This window comes from Triticum aestivum, chromosome 4D (genome assembly GCF_018294505.1).
Source record: "Triticum aestivum cultivar Chinese Spring chromosome 4D, IWGSC CS RefSeq v2.1, whole genome shotgun sequence".
NCBI lineage: Eukaryota > Viridiplantae > Streptophyta > Magnoliopsida > Poales > Poaceae > Triticum > Triticum aestivum.
In genome coordinates this window covers 50,303,256-50,322,803 of record NC_057805.1, presented here as the reverse complement: position 1 = coordinate 50,322,803, position 19,548 = coordinate 50,303,256, and the positions used below count along the sequence as shown (strand labels likewise).

General features: G+C 45.3%; 1 protein-coding gene across 1 annotated transcript; it reads right to left on the bottom strand.

Moving 5' to 3' along the window:
• Positions 1-12,436: 12,436 nt before the first annotated feature.
• LOC123096115 (mitochondrial import receptor subunit TOM5 homolog) lies at positions 12,437-14,913 on the bottom strand. The gene is made up of 2 exons (XM_044517721.1): positions 14,676-14,913; positions 12,437-12,803 (listed from the first exon to the last, which is right to left on the bottom strand). Exons 1-2 carry the CDS (start codon positions 14,754-14,756, stop codon positions 12,726-12,728), a joined length of 159 nt encoding a protein of 52 aa, XP_044373656.1. The 5' UTR covers positions 14,757-14,913; the 3' UTR covers positions 12,437-12,725.
• Positions 14,914-19,548: the final 4,635 nt, after the last annotated feature.

Sequence of the window (19,548 nt, the reverse complement as noted above, 5' to 3'; positions counted from 1 at the left end):
GAAAACGCGTATTTTTTTTCCCTTTCCGAGAGGCACGGCCGTGACTCTCGCAAAAGTACAACCGTGCCTCTCGCGCAAGCAAAACCGTGACTCTCGCGAAAGAAAAAAAACAGAAAACGCGTTTTGTTTTTCCCTTTCCGAGAGGCACGGCCGTGACTCTCACGAAAGCACAACCGTGCCTCTCGCGGAAGTAAAACCGTGATTTTCGCGGAAAAAAAAACAGAAAACGCGTTTTTTTTCCGTTTCCGAAAGGCACGGCCGTGACTCTCGCTAAAGCACAACCGTGCCTCTCGCGAAAAAAAAGTGACTTTTCATGAAAGAAAAAAAAAGTAAACGCGTTTTTTCGCGCAAAATATTTTTTTCAAATTTTTTTTGTCGAAACGCTAAGGAAGACCGGGGAAAAACCAAAACGTAAAAAAACCGGGAAAAAACCGTTTAAAAAGCCGAAAACGCGTGCGGAAAAATAAAAAAAAACAAAATCTGGAGGGAGCGTCCAGAGCGCGACACGTGGCGAATGGCTGAGAGCGCGCCAAGTGGCGCTGATCGTTGCGAGGCTCCTGAAGGAGCGCTCGTTAACTAGTTGCTCCCTATGTAACGTATGTTATAAGCTCACCCGCAAAAAAAAAGTCTGTCATAAGCTCGCGGGCTCGCAGCCGCGGGCCAAAATCACTGTTTTGATTTTGTCATACACTTCAGTACGAAATGACACATGTTTGAAAGCATGATCTTACCCTCGGGTCTACCGCTCTGCATGACGGCGGTAAGGTGCCTGGTCTATCAGACTAGCCACAATACATAGTAACATACACTAGTAACATACACGTGTCCCTAGACTATATTACTACCTTCATAGTGGGTAGTAACATAAGTGTGGTGTCATGCAAAGCTTCATTTATTAGGTTATAGACTCATATTCCATTGGGACATGTGATGTTACGGTAACTAGCTAAGTTACTCAAACTACCTCTCTCCTCATTAACTCACTGCCACATAAGCAAATTTGTTGAGTAGGACTCGATGTTACTGCTGAAGTTACTCCCACTGTGGCTAGTCTCAGGACATTCGGCAACGCCGCCGACCCCTGATGACCGCGCTGACATGGCAAATTGCCTACCGCTAAAGTCGCAGACGGTAGCCTAGGTACCCTGCCACCGGGGCTTTAGGCAGTAGACCCTCAAAGGCCTAAAGGCGCTCCGCTCTGCTCTGAACTGGCTGCATGGCGGCGCGTGATACCAGGGTGTGAGAGTCGCGCCTGTGAGGCATGCGGAGAGCTACCACAATGTGTTTGATGAAATGTTGCGCGATGGCTACCCTTACTACTAGATGATGAAATTGGGAGTTATCACTAGGTTCACAAACAACACCTCCAAAAAAATTGTCAAGTTTCAGGGTCTTTTTTTAATAATAAATGTTCTAGTCAGCAGGAGGCAAAATTTCGTGTTTTGACCCTTTTGTTAAACAAAATCGAGATCTGACCCCAGTTTGAAAGTTTTTCGAGATGTGACCCTTTCCCCTACCGCCACGAGGCATGACGGTAGGATCATATAGCCTACCGCCGAGACCTGCGGCGGTAGCAAACTTGTCCATGTCAGCAACGATAACGGCCTCCGTGCCCCCTCCGTCACACCCTACCGCCGCTCCACCCGGCGGTAGGATGTCTGAACCTACCGCCGGAGTCTCTGGCGGTAGGGTGTGGGCATATATAAACCGCGGGCCGGCCGCCCCCACCCCCTTCTCCCCCCACCCAGCCGCTCCCACCACAAAGAACAGAGCAGTTGCTCCAACTCGCCCTCTCTCATCCCCTCCACTCCCCCCCTCTGATCTTCTTCGTTTCTTGACGGATTTTGCGGATCGAGATGGCCCCGAAGAAAGAAAAGTAAGCTCTTTCAATCCCTCCAATAAGTTTTAATCAAGCACCTTTTGATTCGTCGCATTATTCGATTCAAATCACTCCTATTTGAATTTTTTTAACCCTAGGATTGATTTAGGTTGATTCTAGATGTTATATTTTGTTAGATATGAACTATATTGAATAGTTGGTATGGCTGTGTTAAGATGAACCCTAGTTCATAATTGATTTGAATGGTTTTTTATATGATGGATGATGCATGTTCCTATGCTATGATGCAAGTATTGGATGTAGTGTATGATGAATATTGGAGATGAATATTTGATATATTTGTTATATGTAGTGTATGAATCCTCAAGATGAACCCTAGTTCATTTTTTTGTTTTTTAACAAAAAATGAGATTATGCATGTTGGATGTTGTTGGAGAAATATGTGTTATGATGCATTTGAACCATGGTGATTGCATCTTCATAAAAGTATTTTATTTAGTTCTTGATATATGTATTGTATTTAGTTCATGTTCATAATAATCTTGATATATGATTATTCAAAGATTGAACTCATAGGTTCTGTTGGATGTGATTAATTTTTGTTATGCATCGATATGTTTCGTAGTTAATGTTGAACCCTAGTTCATGTTGAAAAATCTTTTGATATGCTTATGCAATTCTTTTAGGAGGCCACCTCTTGCGGACGACATCGGCACGAAGTACACAATGCTTAACCCTAGGTTCGACAAGCGTCACCGTGCCCGTTTCATTGAGAATGGAGTGGTAATTACCATTTTAAACCAAATCTTTCGAATTGATGAAAACAAGTTGCTAACTATTATGTCCATGCTAATTATGCTTTGGTTATTGATTTTCACAGATGCTGCCGCCACTGCGGATGAGGGCTCACAAGACGACGGTTAAGATGGAGTACGACGATCGGTACGCATCGTTCTTCAGGAGAGCCCGACTATTGGGTTTCGTCCTGCAGTTCAAGCGTAAGCCGCCAACGCTCGTTCACTCAGCTCTCACCGCTTTGATCGACCGGTGGCGGCCAGAGACGCACAACTTTCATCTTCCATGTGGGGAGATGACCGTGACCCTCGAGGATTGGGCGATGATTACGTCACTACCGCTCGAGGGTCGTGCTCTCACAGGAAGAGTGGAGAGGGCGAACTGGCACGAGAGGGTTGTCAGCCTCATCGGCGACTGCCTCGCCCCCCCCTTCCCCCCCCCCCGCTAAGAGCAACCGGACTTCTGGCATAGCGCTGTCATGGCTCCTCGAGCACCGGAGCAAGTGCCCGGAAGATGTCGAGCCCCGGGTGGTGGAGCAGTACGCCAGGGCCTACCTGTGGTACATTCTCACGGAGGTAGTGTTTCCGGACTGCTCCGGGAACTCTGCCCTATGGATGTATCTCGACTTCCTAAAGGACTGGGATGCGGGGTACAGCTGGGGGCGCCGGACTCGCCTACCTATACCGTTCGGTAAGTGAATATCACTTTTTTTCAAATATCAGATGTGTGCTGCTTTACATTTTGACATCTTATCATCTGAACATGGTTTGTAGCTTGACGAAGCGACCCAGAGAGCGGAAGTCACGTCCGGTATGTGTGGATGTGTATGGGGCCTCTCCATTTGGATGTGGGAGCGAATCCCGGTGGGCCGTCCGGAGAAGCTGCGCTCGCGTGCATGGACGGTCTATGGCCAAGATGACGAAGATGATCGGAACCCGACCGTCGCATACGCTTGGGACGTGGTGCGTGTCTACACGGGCGAATCGAAGGCCTTGTACAAGGTCTTCAGCAACAAGCTTGATGCTCTCACGCCTTTCCAAGTATAAGAACTACATTTTCACTTGAGCTTACCATTGTTTCGATAACACTTTCACTTGAGCCTAACATTGTTTGGTTATAGGTTACTTGGCGGCCGTATAGTGATGATCGAGAGCGGGGGTTCAAGCTGAACAGCATGTGCAAGCAGGACCGGCTTCTCTTCCGGTGCATCGTGCCCATGATTTGTGTCTATGCCGTGGAGTACCACTTGCCACAGCATGTTGCCGAACAATTTGGTAAGGCGCAACACACACCACCAGCCGGCCACGGTACCGGTGGCTATGACCTACACCTGTGAGTACCACAAGCCGTCCTCATCGATTCTAAGTTCTTGTTTTGATGCTTTACATTCATAAAAGAAGGGTGTTTTACATTCTTTCTTATGCATTGCAGGATGAGCAGGCAGAAGAATCAATCAATCATGGATTGGGAAGCCGAACATGCGAGATATGTGAAGGAATGGAACGAGTGGAAAGGACGCAAAGACACGGAGAGGAGAGTGATTGACTGGGACGAGTACGAGGATCACATGCTGTGGTACGATGATGGCATCAAGCATCGTCTGCGTCTGAGGCCCCAGTGGACGACAGCAGATGTCGAAGACCTGTTCGATGACGCCTAAGAGAATGAAGCCTACAACGAGAGCATCAGACAACTTCAAGGCGGGTTTAGGGAGTACGGACCCCTCATGAACAGAGTGGTATGTTGTTTTTACCTCTTTTGAACCGACGGTTGGATGAAATCAGCTTTTCGTGCTATTGACTCATTTTATTACTTTGCAGTCTTCAGAGCTGAACAAAAGCATTTTTCATGCCTCTGATGCGCTTAGTGCTGTCCCTGGGACTCTAGCTAGTGAGAACAAGTTGAGGGAAACAGTGAAGGTAATACAGAGTTCATTTTCGTTATCATTGGACATTCGAGAAGTTCATATTGTTTCGTTATCATTGCAGAAATACGTCAACAAAGCACGCCGGCTTGTGGGCCTGCTTGAGTGCGCTACAAACACCGAGGATGTTTTTCCTCCTGCACCGATGCGTAGCCTCACTTCATCGAGCCATGCAGCCTCGTCATCTAGGGCGGTTCAAGATGACGAGGAGGAGAACGACGACGATGATGATGCGGAGGAAGATGAAGAAGAGGGCGCAGAAGAAGAACATGGTGAGGAAGAGGAAGAGGACGATGAGTAGGAGGAGGAGTACGATGATGACGATGGACCTCCAGCAACTCAGCCAACCCAGCGTGAGAAGAGGAATGTGCCGAAGAAGGATTGGAAGAGTCCATCCCCGTTTCAGAAAGCACGTCCTACGGCCCGCAAGAAGACGGCGGCCGAGAAGCGATCCAAGGATAACGAGGACCGAAAGTCGAAGAGGGGAAGGACTGAAGTTGCTGCCGTGTCGTTGAACTAAAAACTTGCATATTTGCTTCGTGAACCATATGAATTTGCTCGTGAAACTGTTTCGTTAATTTGCTATGTATAACTTATTTGCTATGTATCGAACCTACCTTATTTATAGATTTGCTATGTATCGAACCTACCTTATTTATAGATTTGTCGTGTGTGCATCATATATCATACATTGTGTGCTTCATATGTCATACATATGCTGTTTAAATGTTGTCTGCCAAAAATTGAAGACAAAAGAAGTTAGAAGGTGCAAAAAATGCACACTGGGCCACCCTACCGCCACACACAAAGGCGGTAGGTCTGTACATCCTACCGCCATCAGACCCGGCGGTAGGGTATCTCCCCCCACGCCCCCCTTCTGTGACCAAAAAATCGAGCAGCGCAGCGGTAGGGTTGCACACCCTACCGCCAGGGCGCTTAGCGGTAGGATCCTACCGCCTAGGGCCTCGGCGGTAGGGTGTGCAACCCTACCGCTGCGCTGCTCGATTTTTTGGTCACAGAAGGGGGCGTGGGGGAGGCATCCTACCGTCGGGTCTGATGGCGGTAGGGTATGGTCTCCTACCGCCGCGCCCTATGGCGGTAGGGTTTGGGCATTTATAAACCCAACCGCCCGCCCACCCCACCCCAACCCCTAATCCCCACCCACCCAGCCGCCTTCTTCTTCCTCTCGCCCATTTTCTCATCTCCTCCACTTCCCCACTCCGATCTTCTTCGTTGATTCACGGATTTTGCGGATCGAGATGGCTACGGAAAGAGGAAGGTAAGCTCCGCCAATCCCCCAATTAGTTTGAGTCAAATCAATCCGCTTTCTTATAGCCATATGAGGAACCCTCTCTAGTTGATCTGATGAACCCTAGAACCTAGATGATTGCAATGTGATGAACCTAGTTGATGAACCCTAGGTTTAGTATTTCTTATAGCCATACGAGGAACCCTCTCTAGTTGATATGATGAACCCTAGAACCTAGATGAACCCTAGGTTTAGTCTTTCTTATAGCCATATGAGGAACCCTCTCTAGGTTATATGATGAACCCTAGGTTTAGTCTTTCTTATAGCCATATGTGATGATTTATTGTGTGAATATTGTAGATATTTGTTTTTCTATATATCTCCATTGATTTAGGTGGAATGTACCTATATCTGACGAATGCTTGCATTAGAACAAATATTTGATGTTTAATTAACTTTATCCAATCAATGCTTATATAAGAAAAATGGCGCCACCACCACCACTTGATGAGGATGATGACTATGAAGACCCACTTGAGGAAGCCATATGTGCTCAAAGAGTGAGGCTGAGCGATCAGGAGGTGTGCAACCTATGGGACAACTTTCTGCCACGTGCTGACTTGGTCAGGGTGCCATTCGTGACCCGTCTGACAAGTACCATGATCGATCGACATGTCATGGTATGTTATTAGTGTAGAATCCAAGGAACTGTTAATAGTTTAGATAATCCATACTTATTAATTGATATGTTTTTCTTATTCAGAAATTGCCAAAGAGCCTATCTGAGAGTTGTGGCATCGAGGCTGATGAAGAAGGCTATGCTGGAATACGCCTTACCGCAAGGGGCCCCGTCACTACTTGTGTGTACGGCGTGGACACGGACGGTCGCACACACTTAAGCTCGGTTGGGTGGAAGAGCTTCCTCGTTGACAAGAATCTTCATGTTGGACAGGCCATCCTAATTACTATCAGGAACACCAACCGTCAAGGATTGAAGATGATGATCGTCATCGATATCATCTAAACTATATATGCGTGTGGCTGCTGATGATCGTCATGTTTGATTGCTACCTATGGATGAAACCTTTTATGTGGTCGATGACCGTTGAACTTGTTAAACTTCTTATGTTGGCTTCGTGAAACTATTTGGATGTGATCAAACTATGTTATGTGATCAAACTATGTTATTTGGTACTTGTTTCTTAGTCCGTAATGGAAAAACTAATTGGATGTGATCAAACTAGGTTATGTGATCAAACTATTTGGATGTGATCAAACTTCTTATGTCTATGAAATTGTGCTTATTGTTTCTTATGTCTATGGCAAAAAATTGAAGACAAAATCAAAGCAGTTAACTTCATGCCACTATGATAACCTACCGTCAGGGCTCTCGGCGGTAGGTTTGTGCTGACTACCGCCGTGGACTATGGCGGTAGGTCCGTAAGAAGCCGTTAACGGCTTAACGGTCGTCAGCCACACCTACCGCCAGAACCTGCGGCGGTAGACTGTGCAACCCTACCGCCTGAAGGTCTGGCGGTAGCAAAAGGGTCAGATCTCGAAAAACTTTCAAACTGGGGTCAGATCTCGATTTTGTTTGACAAAAGGGTCAAAACACAAAATTTTGCCTCAGCAGGAAACCTCAACACTAGCGACACAGTTTATAACATTTTAGAAGATGTGTGACCAAACTACTATGGGTGTATGACTAGTGATGTGATGTGTTTATCTCACTAAATAATAATGATGCACCTCGGGGAACACGGTCCATGCAATTTTGCTCCGTGAAGCACTTAGAGCAAGTACAATAGGGTGGCATAAGCAGGTATAAGGACTAAAATATTATATTTGTGCTTAGTTGGAGGAGAGAAAAGAAAAGCGGGCTATAGAATAAGAACTGGCTATAGCACGAGACCCAATACACTTTGTGAGATTGTAAGATGGGCCAACTATTAATAAAGTAGTACTTGTCTAAAATTTACTATTGTACAAGCCGACTATTCAATTGACTATGACATGGACACTTCTTATAGCCGGTTATTGGCTGTATTATTAACCATGCTCGTATGCCAGATCTTCTTACCCAGCAATATGACTCTTATCAGAAACCAGTAGTGGTAAGAACAGCTATTGACCAGGTCGACGGCAGCCTAAACATGACACACATGCCGTATTTGACTCTCTGTAACTTCCGAGACATACTCCACTGATTCTGTGGTTGCCTCCACTATCTCAGAACATTAGTGACGAAAAGAAATATCAATTCCTACAAATTTAACTAAGTAAATGAAGCAGGAGTGTAGTGTATGGAAGCAGGTTGGATATATATAGTGATTATTTATGTACTGTTTGTTGTGTAGTGCGCCAACATGTATGTGATAAGTGTCTCACACAATTTCTTTCCTCGCATACATTTCGCATGAAGGTCAGCATCCACATAACATTGGAACAAGAATTAGTTAATGCACATGTTTTTCACCCCGAGAGATTTTATTTGGCCCGCTAGGAGGATATATTCATATTCTGTATTCAAGGCTAGGTAACAAGCAAGACTGTAAGTAAATTTGTAAGTCGTTGACATGTCTCACAGGAAAAGGAAGATTTCTTTGGCCTCATCTATGTCAAACCATATCATCCATCTTACTCACATTATTTAGAGTTGAGAACAAATGTCACGAATATAGTACTTATTTCAGAAATGCTCCATTTTTGTACAAAGATTTGTAAACAGTGCGATTCTTCCAGATTTTATGACAATTTTTACTTTGTGATGCTCTACAGTTAGCATTCCAGATTTATTGGTAAAATTTAGAGAATGGCAGCACATGTCCTTTTTCTCTGTTATGTTAACAGTGAAACGGAACTCAAAGGCGAACAATTTACAAAGCTTAGTATCTTACGTAATGGGCCTAATGGGCCTGGGCTGGCGGTATAGCCCGTTAATCTTATGATTAATTAGAGATAAGGGTCGCTTGTTTAGGGGTCAAGTAAGCCTTACTGGGGAGTCAAGTAAACCCTCTCTGTATAAGGGGAGAAGATTTATCAATCTAATCAAGCAAGAATTAAGAAGGAAATCTCTTCCCTCTTGCCGGCCGGGGGCAACTTTCCCGGATTCGATCATGTCCAGCCGTCCACCGAGTTCTTCGCACCCGCCGCCGCCACACACTACTCGCCGCCACCAGTGTCTCCATCGGCGCTGCTGTCCCACACAGCAGGCGCGCCGTCATTGGGCGTGCTGGCGTCCTCAGGGGCGATTGCACCCTCTGCCCTGGCGCCGTCCGCCCTCGTCCTCACCCCGGAGCAGATGACAGCCGCAATCCTGGAATTACGGCAGGCCGTGGCGAGCATCACGGCCTTCCTCGTCGGGCTCTATGCGCCCCAGCCGCATCCCCAGCAGCCACCTCCTCCGCCGCCACACCAACAACAGCTACCCCCGCCGCCGCCGCCGCCCTCGGACGCGACCACGACGCCGGTCATCTCGTACCAGTATGGGATGCTCTACGACGGGACTACGACGACCTCGTTCCCATTAGCGCCGCCGCCGTCCCAGGGCGTCCCCATCCAGCAGATCAAGTTTCTGCCGTGGCCGTCACCGCTTCCAGCTTGGATCGCTACCCGCCACGTGTCGGCGGTGGTGAGGCTGCAGACTGCTGCACGCGGCCTCCTAGCGCGGCGGCGTGTGCGGGAGATGCGTGGTCTGCAGCTGCCGCTCCTCCCAGTTGCGCTTCGTTGTGCAAAGGACCTCGATCTCGTCCGCTGCGTCGGGGATCTTGGGCATGCGGTTTTCCCACGGGCGGCGGGCATGCCGTTTTCCCCACGGACAGCGACCTCAAAGTCTGCGACATCGGTGGTTGGGGGGCGCACCCCTCCTCGCCATTCTCCATCGAAAGCCCTCCACTCTTCTTTGTGGGGTGCAGACCAACAGCCGTCCGGCGGGGAGAAGGCATGGAGTCACCGACAGGAGCGCACCGCGTAGCACCACTGCATTCCGCCGCCGACCGCCGCGAGGGCGCCTCTGCTGGTCGCTCTTGCGACCACTTCCAGGTGGCCATACACATACACTCCTTTTGTCCAAATGGTGTCCATGGAATCCAGGTGGCTGTACACGTGCACGTCCGACATGCGGATGGTGTCCACCTTATGTTCAGGGGTCCAAAATAAAGCGTCCTAGTCCATTTCAGGTTGAGAGTAATAAAACAAGCCGAGATGTAAAAGGCTTGTTTTTAGGTGTTAGGTTTGTGTTGCGTCGAGTCATGGTTATAAGTTGGTTAGGTTGCAGCTCGAGGACAAGCTGCATATCCAGGTGGGGTGTAGTGTTAGAGTACGTAATGGGTCTGGGCTGGCGGTATAGCCCGTTAGTCTTAGGGTTAATTAGATATAAGGGTCGCTTGCTTAGGGATCAAGTAAGCCTTGCTGGGGAGTCAAGTAAACCTCTCTATATAAGAGGAGAAGATGTATCAATCTAATCAAGCAAAAATTAAAAAGAAAATCCCTTCCCTCCTGCCCGGTCGTGGGCAAAAAGACCCCCGGCCGACCCTCTCGCGCCCTTCTACTAGCAATACCATAACAGTATCCATCATCCTTCAGCATGCAGATCTCATGCAGGATTGCCTCCACATTATTTTACTTCATTTGGTATGGAGCTGTGCACTGATTCAACGTAAGGGTCTTGGAGGAAGTTGAAGTGCAAGAATGAGTTATCATTTCTGAATGCGTATGGATGGACATACGAAGCATCATGGTTTACAGGCTTAGCATTGCACTTGACATCTATCTACATAGTAAAAGAGAGAAATGTGTTATAGCTATCTCAGACAGCTCACCTGAAGATTCAGAGCATGTGCTTGTGCAACGAAATCGGTCGGAGGCCCTAAGTAGTTGTTTTCTGGGGGGACAATTGTGTCTTTCCATGGCCCAATGTTACGTACTTCCTTATGAACACGAGAGCTAACTCATAGTACGACTGCACGTTAAAAATTGTCTTTGGTAACAAAGCGTTTTTGTAGAAAAAACCGTCAGTGCTTACTGCTGATATTAATTACTCCCTCCGTCTCATAATATAAGAACGTTTTTGACATTAGTGTAGTGTTAAAAACGTTTTTATATTTTGGGACAGAGGGAGTACCTGGTTATTCCTAGTATCAAAAAGCTCTTATATTATGAGACGGAGGGAGTAGTATCTTGAGTCCGAAAACTGTTGATATTAGTACCTGGTTAGTATTTTGAGTCCAAACCGTGGTATCATCTATTAGAAAAAAAATTTTAGAGCTTTTCATGATTGAGATGTGAACGAGTGAAGTTGGAGCATAGGACAGGATGAATACTGGCTGCTTGAGCCAATCTTCAAACATGTGTTCGCCTTTGTAACCATACTTCAGAAGAGTCTCGACGATCCTGTCCTCAAACTTTTGCCACCTGACCACTTTACGTACATGATTACTCAATAATCATACATTGAATTTTCCAAAAAGACATCCTCTACGTAGCAGTTGGTTCACTGCTTAACAATACAAACTGTTCTCAGAAACTGTACAGCAAGCATCCGATTAACAGTGCCTTGAAACTAGTTAACTATTCAAGACAGATGGACTACATGAGTTTCTGATTCAGTTAAACTAGTTCACTATTCAACGAAGCTAATTAAGCGTCTATCCCATACAAATAAGTAGCCATATTTAAGAAAAACTGATATATTTTTCTAAACACCGCCTTAAGCACTTTGCATTGTACAAGGCCTAAGAAGTAGCAACATAACCAACATTTGAGCTTGGATTAGAAGGACACTCTCGCCGACGTGGAGTTTCTACCCCCGAGCTCAAATGCACTCTAATGACTATAAAACCAAAAAAGAACAATAAAAAATATTTGAATTTTGTTGCCAACACAAGTTGAATGCTTTACATACGTGCAAATTTACGTGAAGAACTTACATTCCTAACGCTCTGGGCAAAAAATAAAATCAATGCTCCAACTAGATTATTTTTGAAAGCATTCCGAAGTGCTGATTTTGTTATTTTTGCCAACTTCCACGAATGTTGTTACATCGCAGAAATTTGCACACAGTTAGAAAATTAAGCAATGTTTGTTGTAAAAAAATCAGATTTTTTTGAATTTATTTTCTACTTTTTTAGCTCAGGGTTATGACAGTTTTGCAGCCTAAGTTGACCTACGGCAAAGTCTTGGTTATCTATAGTGTGGGTTGAATCAATGATCGCCTACGGTAAAGTTAAAGTTGTTTCACAGTTTAAAGATGGAAGGAGTGATGACGATAACGCCTACCCTCTTTGGGGTCGTGTGAGTGGGCTACCCTTATGTGTTCATAATTAATCAGGCAATCTGGTTTTCACTCATACACATAATTAATCAGGCAATCTGGTTTTCACTCGTAATTAAGCAGGCAATCTGGTTTTCACTCAGCTTCCCTAATTAACCAAGCAACTATTTTCTTCCTAAGAAATCCTGTCATTTCAAAAAAGTAATCTTGGTTTTAAGTTGCATATTTAGTCATTTTGTTCTGATGATAATGCCTGTGTTTTAGTTGTTGGGATTGCGTCTGGAATGTCACCGAACGAGATGCTAGGTATGATTTTCGTTCAGGAAACCTCAACTTTGCCATTCTTTAGCCACAACATAACGGAATCAAAGCATTTCATCTAAACAATAGAAATTAGACTGTTAATTCAACACAACCGTAGATTTGTGGCGACCTAACAGCAAACTGGACATGAACTTATTACTCATAGAACACAAGTGCTCAACTCAAAAAGAACGTCTCATAGCCCTGCCGAGAAATGCTTCAAACACCAACTTAACAAGAAACCCACAAGTCTGAGTACAAATAATCCACAAGCCTGATCATAAGGCACACAACGAAAATGGGCATGGAACCACCATTACCCTGCTCAGCCACTACCACGTCCTTAAACTACCATCATGTCACCAAAGGCGCGCATCAAAAAGATGGATCCAGCAAATATCCCCGCAGCCTTTAGCACTCTCTGTAAATCAAAAGCAACAAAGAGAAGTGGTGTAATTAGCATAAAATTTTCACAAAACATTTGGGAAGGTCGCTAACAAACATAGATTCATTATGAGCTGAAATTTGGCCATAACTTTGATTCTCCACTAACATTGGGTGCCAAGTTATGGATTCAGGCTGAGGGCGTTTTAGTTCTGCTATGATCCAGATCAAATTACAGTTCAAAGTTTCAACGGTCAAAAGACAGAACTCCAATTCAAGAGTACAAACAAATATAACACGCATATATTTTTAAATTAATTAGTCAATCCAGATACACAGCATATGCCATGCACAAGTTTCCAAAGTTGAGCTAATCACCCAGACACATAGTAGAGAGCCAAGTATGAGTTCCAGATTGCTCTAAATGATGCAAATTTGAATACACTCCAGCTAACCCAGTGGTAGAGTTTTAACTGGTAAATTACGAGATTCTATTAATTTCCATCACAGCAGCCACACTAACGCAACCATTACACAGTACTACTGTCTGGTGTTTGGACAGGGTTAGCTCAATTCAAAGAAACTAGCACAACGCAATACGCCAATAATATTTTTTCATGGTCACATCTCTGGCCTCCGTTTGTATGATGATGTTCCTATATGTTTAGTTACGGAGTTGAAATATTGCCAACTGGCGGTCTAACACGGACAACATTTTCTTGGAATGTCTGACATTGTCCCTAAATCCAGGGCCCCCTTTCCAATAGTGTTCACGGATAGGTATGGTGGGTGTTGCAGTCACTAGTAAGGACTGAAGATTATGTGGTAATGATTATTATTATGCAAACCGAGATAGTGGTGAAGGCCAGGGAGATATCTAATTTCTAATATGAACGGTTTAGGGTTTCCTAATGAGAAGTAAGTAAATTATCAGCTGAAAGCCTGGAACTGCTATGAAGTAAGTTGACTTGCTTCTGAAGCTAAAACAGCCATGAAGAGGTGGCACTTTTTTTTTTGACAAAGCTCAAATTCCACTGTCTAGAAGGCAGTAGGCCTTTAACTTGCAATAACGACGCCTAATCTGGCAGGTTTCCAAATGTAAGAGGCAGAACAGTAAGGCACTACGAAGATGCTAAGATTTAGCTCCAGAAAGAACAATTGTGATTCTCTCTCTCTCAATCAATATCGCAATAAAAATACACTCGAAAAAGGGGCCTTAGCTACAGCAACAGTGAAAAACAAAAAGATAAAACCAGGTCAATAGCTTTAAAACAAAAACAACAGGCAATGTAACAAGTACCAGATGACGAGACCAGGTATTTCGGTGATTAAAAGAATTTTCTATGTAGGCGCACGTAATGAATATCCCCTGCCAGTAGGCCTTTCAGGGAAACTGAAAAATTCATCCTAATGGTCATCTAGTGTTCTTTTGCAGGGACAGGAGAGCACTAGATTTTGCATCAACCTATTTCTCTTGCATAACCATAGTAGATCAGGAGAAGAATCGTGAATTTGTTCTTTGTTCTACAGGACCCAACCTAGCTAACCAGGGAAACACAGCCATTCAGGCAACATAACTGGTTACAGCAAATCAATCCCTCTAGCACACTATTCCTCGAGATAGTGGCTGGTATGATTTCTACGAGGAAGCATGCGCGTCAACTGGGGAAAAATAAATAGGGAAACGAACTAGGCGGATCTAAGATTAACCACCAGCAACGTAATCGCACCGAATAAAAGCAGCTAGATCGCCTACGTGCGCCGCTAATCGTCTCAATCGCGCTGAACAAAAGCAGGAGAGCTATTACAGCTACCGGCGCAATCGCACGCGGAGACAACAGGAAAACGAAGAGCAGAGCAGAGCACTTGGGAGGGGGGGAGGGGGAGGGGGCGGGGAGGGGGTGCGTACATAGTTGACCGCCCACTGCTCCTCGTCCATGACCTGCGAGTTCCACAAGCTCTTGAGCTTCTCCACCGGCGCAGACGCCATCGCCGCCGGTCGGGTCGGATCGGATCGGATCGAAGGTTTGGGAATACGGGGGTTTAGGGTTTCGCTTTTTCCTCCTCTCGCTTCTTCTTTTTCTTGGCGAATCTCCCTGTTTCCTCTGCTCCGCCAGCTTATAAGATCGTGGTTTGGGCTTTGTTGCTGGTACTATCGGGCCGTGCTGCCGCAGGCGATCTGGACACTGTATTACACTTAAAAAGAACCTCATGGGCCTGCACTGTCTCTACGCTAAAAATAAACAAAGCTGTAAACCTCACGGGCCTTTTACTATCGTGAGCCCACACACGACTACGCCTCTCTCACCCTTTTTATTTCACTGCATTCAGCCCACTAGAAATCAGGTTCGAACATACTCCGTCGGTAGTGGTGATCTTAAGGATCTAAAAAAAAAGTAGTGGTGATCTTAACGCTCTTATGTTTTTTTACAGAGGGAGTACAAAATGACTATGCACACAATTCTTGGTGGTATGAAAATTGTACAAGGGCTCAAAAAAATGAAAATTGTACGATGATGAGTCCATCGACGCGTTGCAGTTTGATCATATGCATGGACGGCATGATTGGCAATGTCATGCAAGAAGCGGACATTGTGTCGTCTGCATAGAGCGGTCTAGAACATAAACATAGAATGATGTGACCGTCATGACCCTGGATAAAAGAGGAAAGATTTCAGCGTCATGACAAAGTTGCTCCTATAACTTAAAAAATGCATTACTTTCAAACCAAGTGTCAGAATCACAGCCGTTTTCGCCGATGTGTTCTTCACAAAGAGATCTTTGAAACTAGCTCTCATATGGGTATTTTTCGACAAATTACTCCTACAAGGGATGCTGGAGTAACCTTTCCCTGGTGTATCAGCGCTCGCGAGTACCCCCGCGCCGATTTCCTCGGGGGTCAATGACGTGTAGCCTGCCGGCGCACTCGGGGCCACCTTTTCTGTGGCGTTTTTTGTTGCGCCTGCGTGCGTCGTCTCATGCGCTATTCCGCATGCATTAGGTGAGCCCTGGTCGGTGTGTCAGCATCGACCACTTCATATCGGGCTGCTTCGTTGGCCCACCGTTCTTACTATGCTTTTACCCTGTTCCATCCAAACAACTATTCATATAAGTTTCTCTGTATTAATTATCTATTTTGCACCATCAACCTTATCAAGTTCATGTGCTCTTGTCAATTCATGTGTTTCTTGATCATGCGACCCAAAGAGGTCCTTGGTACTTAGATGTATAGTTCCGCGGTAGATGAGGATGAGGTGTGATGGTAGAGAAAGAAAATTGATCAACGAGAGGAGGACGAGTTGATATATAATTTTGGTTCCTTAATTATATTTTCCTCCATTGTTTACACAAGAAACCCAAGAATTTCTCCCCACCATAAAAGCAAGCATAAGAATGTGTTTCGTTTGTTCACTTCCTACACGTGCAAAAGATTATCTTGAATAAATCACGTTGCACGCACTGGCATAAGAAAACTCAACTGTCAACACAACTATTTTTACTCGGAGATGCACATTGAACAGAGGACTAGTGTTTTCCTTTTCAGACGCGTCGACATAGGCTGAGCTGGAAATTGTGTACGAGACAAAGTGGCGAGTTCGTGGTAAGCTAAATGCCCAAATGTTTGACACAAACACGGTAACACACCTTGAACATGGTGAATCTGGTAATCGAGCTAGCAAAGTAAAAAAACATTGGCGCCACATCCATTTGACTGGGGACGATAATGCCAACTATGAATACTAACAGGATTTTCATCAGAACCTGCTTGCTTCCATAGAATTCCCTTTGTTTTTTTTCCGAAACGAAGGCAAAAGATTTGCCTCATCTATTAATTGAGAAGAGAATAGAGTTTATTACAAGCGACCCAAAACAACGACATGGATTATTACTCTCGCGACATGAGTGACCCTAGATTTTTAGCCCTGGCGGTGACCCAAAAATTTGCCTCCGTCATGATGTTGGTGAGCAAAATGATTGGTGGCGCGCTTTTGTTGCGGAAGACCCTTGCGTTCCTTTCGTTCCATACGGTCCATGAGACAAGCATGGTAAGCGAAGCCATGGCCTTCCTCTGAGTAGTGCCCGCGCCGACACGACTTTCCCATCACTTTTTTACGAAGCCTTCCAAGTGCCAAGAAGTGACGTCGAAGTTCTCAAGTCATAATTTGGCTTTGTCGTCGCACTAGCGGTTGCAGAGACAACTCTCATCCGCATGCTTCAGCACACTATGTTTGATTGTTTAGCGTGTAAGGTTTCTATATATTCCTGGCACCTTCCATTCCTAAATAATATAGGCTGCAGCTGCCTGGCTATGAAGATGGAAGAAAAGAAAGATTCAATCGTCCAATTTCATAGCTAGACATGCAGCGGCTCGCATGTAGAACGGGATGAGATGCTATAGGAATCAACTTGCGCACATATATAATGAAATACACACCTCACATGAAATCAAGAATTCAAGATAGTCGGGCGATGTCAATGCTATGTGATCCTACCAACTACTATCTGATTTTTCTTGCCTTAAATAGGTGGTGTGCATTACAGACCGTAGTTAGACACTATACAAGGCACCGTCCAAGGGAAATAAATTGTGTCCTCACTCGTCAACTTTCGCCGATGGCAATTGAAGCATATTTGGCGAATAGCATTCGTGATATTTTTATTTCTTCAGGCATAGAGTTGTACTCCATGTTTGGAATCGTGCTACACTGGACTAGAGAAAAATGTGACACGTCTAAGACTTTCTAGTTTTTTTTGGTATATGTGAACATTGAGAACTTTATTGGTTTTTTCAGAAAGGATCGAGCATACTTGAATCGGATTTGGAATACATGAAAGGTGACAAAATTGAGTTTTTTTCATAGTGTTGCATCATGCTACAGGAGATTAAGGGTGCGTTTGATTGCAAGGGTGGCCAAAGATGGGTTCGGATCGTTCAAAAAATAAATATGTTTGGTTATAAAGCACTTGAATGCTTCCAGTTAAAAAAATATGCCCTGAAGATGTTGAACCGATCCACCCTAAGAAATCGGTCAAATCAAAGGGCCTCCCATTGCATGCATGACCATGTGAGCATGACTGGCCGGTCCCATCCCAAATAATTAGATCATCTCTTATATACATCCAAACACATGGATTGAATGATCCCATCCCAAAAAAATCGGACGGTCCAAACCCATTCATACCGCACCTTCAAGCAAACGCACCCTAAGGGTGTGTCTAGCTTTTGCGATCCTACATGAGTTTGATAAACACGAATCGTGAGTCAGTGAGTAAATTTGGTTGATGGCCCCTCTTTATGGTTGCATAGTACAACTGTACCAAACCCATCTTTTTCCTTACAGCCCATATAGAGATTGCTGGAATTTTGTCTATTTTGGGCCTAGCCCAATAGCAGTTTCAGAAATTCCTAATAAATTCTAGAGGCCACGCAGCCCATTCGTGCAAGGCAAGAGGTAGAACTAAAGTTTAGTCCCACATTGCTAGTTTAGAGGGAGTTGGACCTTTTTATAAGGGAGGCTCTTTCTCCACATGTATGAGGATGAGAACAAGAGGGACATCCATGTGCGCTCCTCCTCCGCCGCCCGCCTTGTCACGACGCGCCGCGGGTTGCGTGAATGAGCCGAGCCGATGTCTAAATTTTTGCCACGCATGACGGGTATACGAAAGGTCACGCGAAAGCTGAAACGTTTTTGCTGTAGTGGAGATTGAATACGAACGCTGCACCCTTCGGCTGCTGCCTGTTCGTTTCGTCTCCCGCGTTCCCTTCAGCTCCCGGCGCAGCCTCTCGCCTCCTTCTCTTGCGCCTATAAAAGGGAGGTCGCTCCTCTCAGAGAGACGCACCAGAACCTCTTCTTCCTCTCGCCACAAGTTCCTGAGCACTGCGCTGCTGCTACGTTCTTCCCCGTCCCAGCTTGCGGCGTGCACCGCAGGTCGGGACAGTAGGCCTCCGGAACCGCACCTTTTGAGTCCTGTACGGGAGAAGGGTGATAAGATTTTTGGGGAGCGCTCAGCGCGACTACTGACTTCTTCGTCACGGACGCCCCAGGCTCCGACGACTACTTCCCCGACGACGACTTCTTCCCTGACATCGACAACCTCCTCGACGACATGGCTGGCGAGGACACCAACCCCAAGACCGGTGCATCTGCTCCTGTTCCGTACGTTCTCATACTCTTCCTGTTAGAGGTTCTGTCACAACTTCTTGCTCTAGTGTCTGTTCTAGATGTGTTCGGTTCTAGTTCATATATGCAGATGTTGTTTACCTTCTCTTTGTCAAATCGCATGATTTGTTTTATCACTGCTATACTAGTCGTGCTTTATCTAGTATTTCTGTTAATAAAATCATTCGGTAAATTGCTCATATTTCCAACAATCCAAAAACCTTATTATAGGCAATTTACCCCAAGTGGTTTTGCTGCTTCCATGAGACCTCCTATGTTTGAGGGTATCCACTATAAGAGGTGGCGCGTGAGAGCAGTCTTATGGTTTCAAACCATGAGTTGCTATGACGCCACTCTTGGCAAACCTGAAGGGGAACTTGATGCTCAACAGGCACAAGCTTTTCAGAAAATGGATACTCTGTTTAAGGCTGCGCTCTTGAGTGTTCTTGGTGAGAACATAGTTGATGCTTATGCGTCAATTGATAATGGAAAAGATATGTGGGATGCACTCGAAGCCAAGTTTGGAGTCTCTGATGCTGGCACTGAGCTGTACATCATGGAGCAATTCTATGATTACAGGATGACTGAAGAGCACTCCGTGGTTGAGCAAGCTCATGAGAT

Bases quoted from the DNA above. Each gene is read 5' to 3' on its own strand.
- LOC123096115 (XM_044517721.1), bottom strand. From the start codon at position 14,756: ATGGCGTCTGCGCCGGTGGAGAAGCTCAAGAGCTTGTGGAACTCGCAG. The intron at 12,804-14,675 runs GTACGCACCCCC...TTTGATTTACAG, and splicing joins AGCAGTGGGCGGTCAACTAT to AGAGTGCTAAAGGCTGCGGG.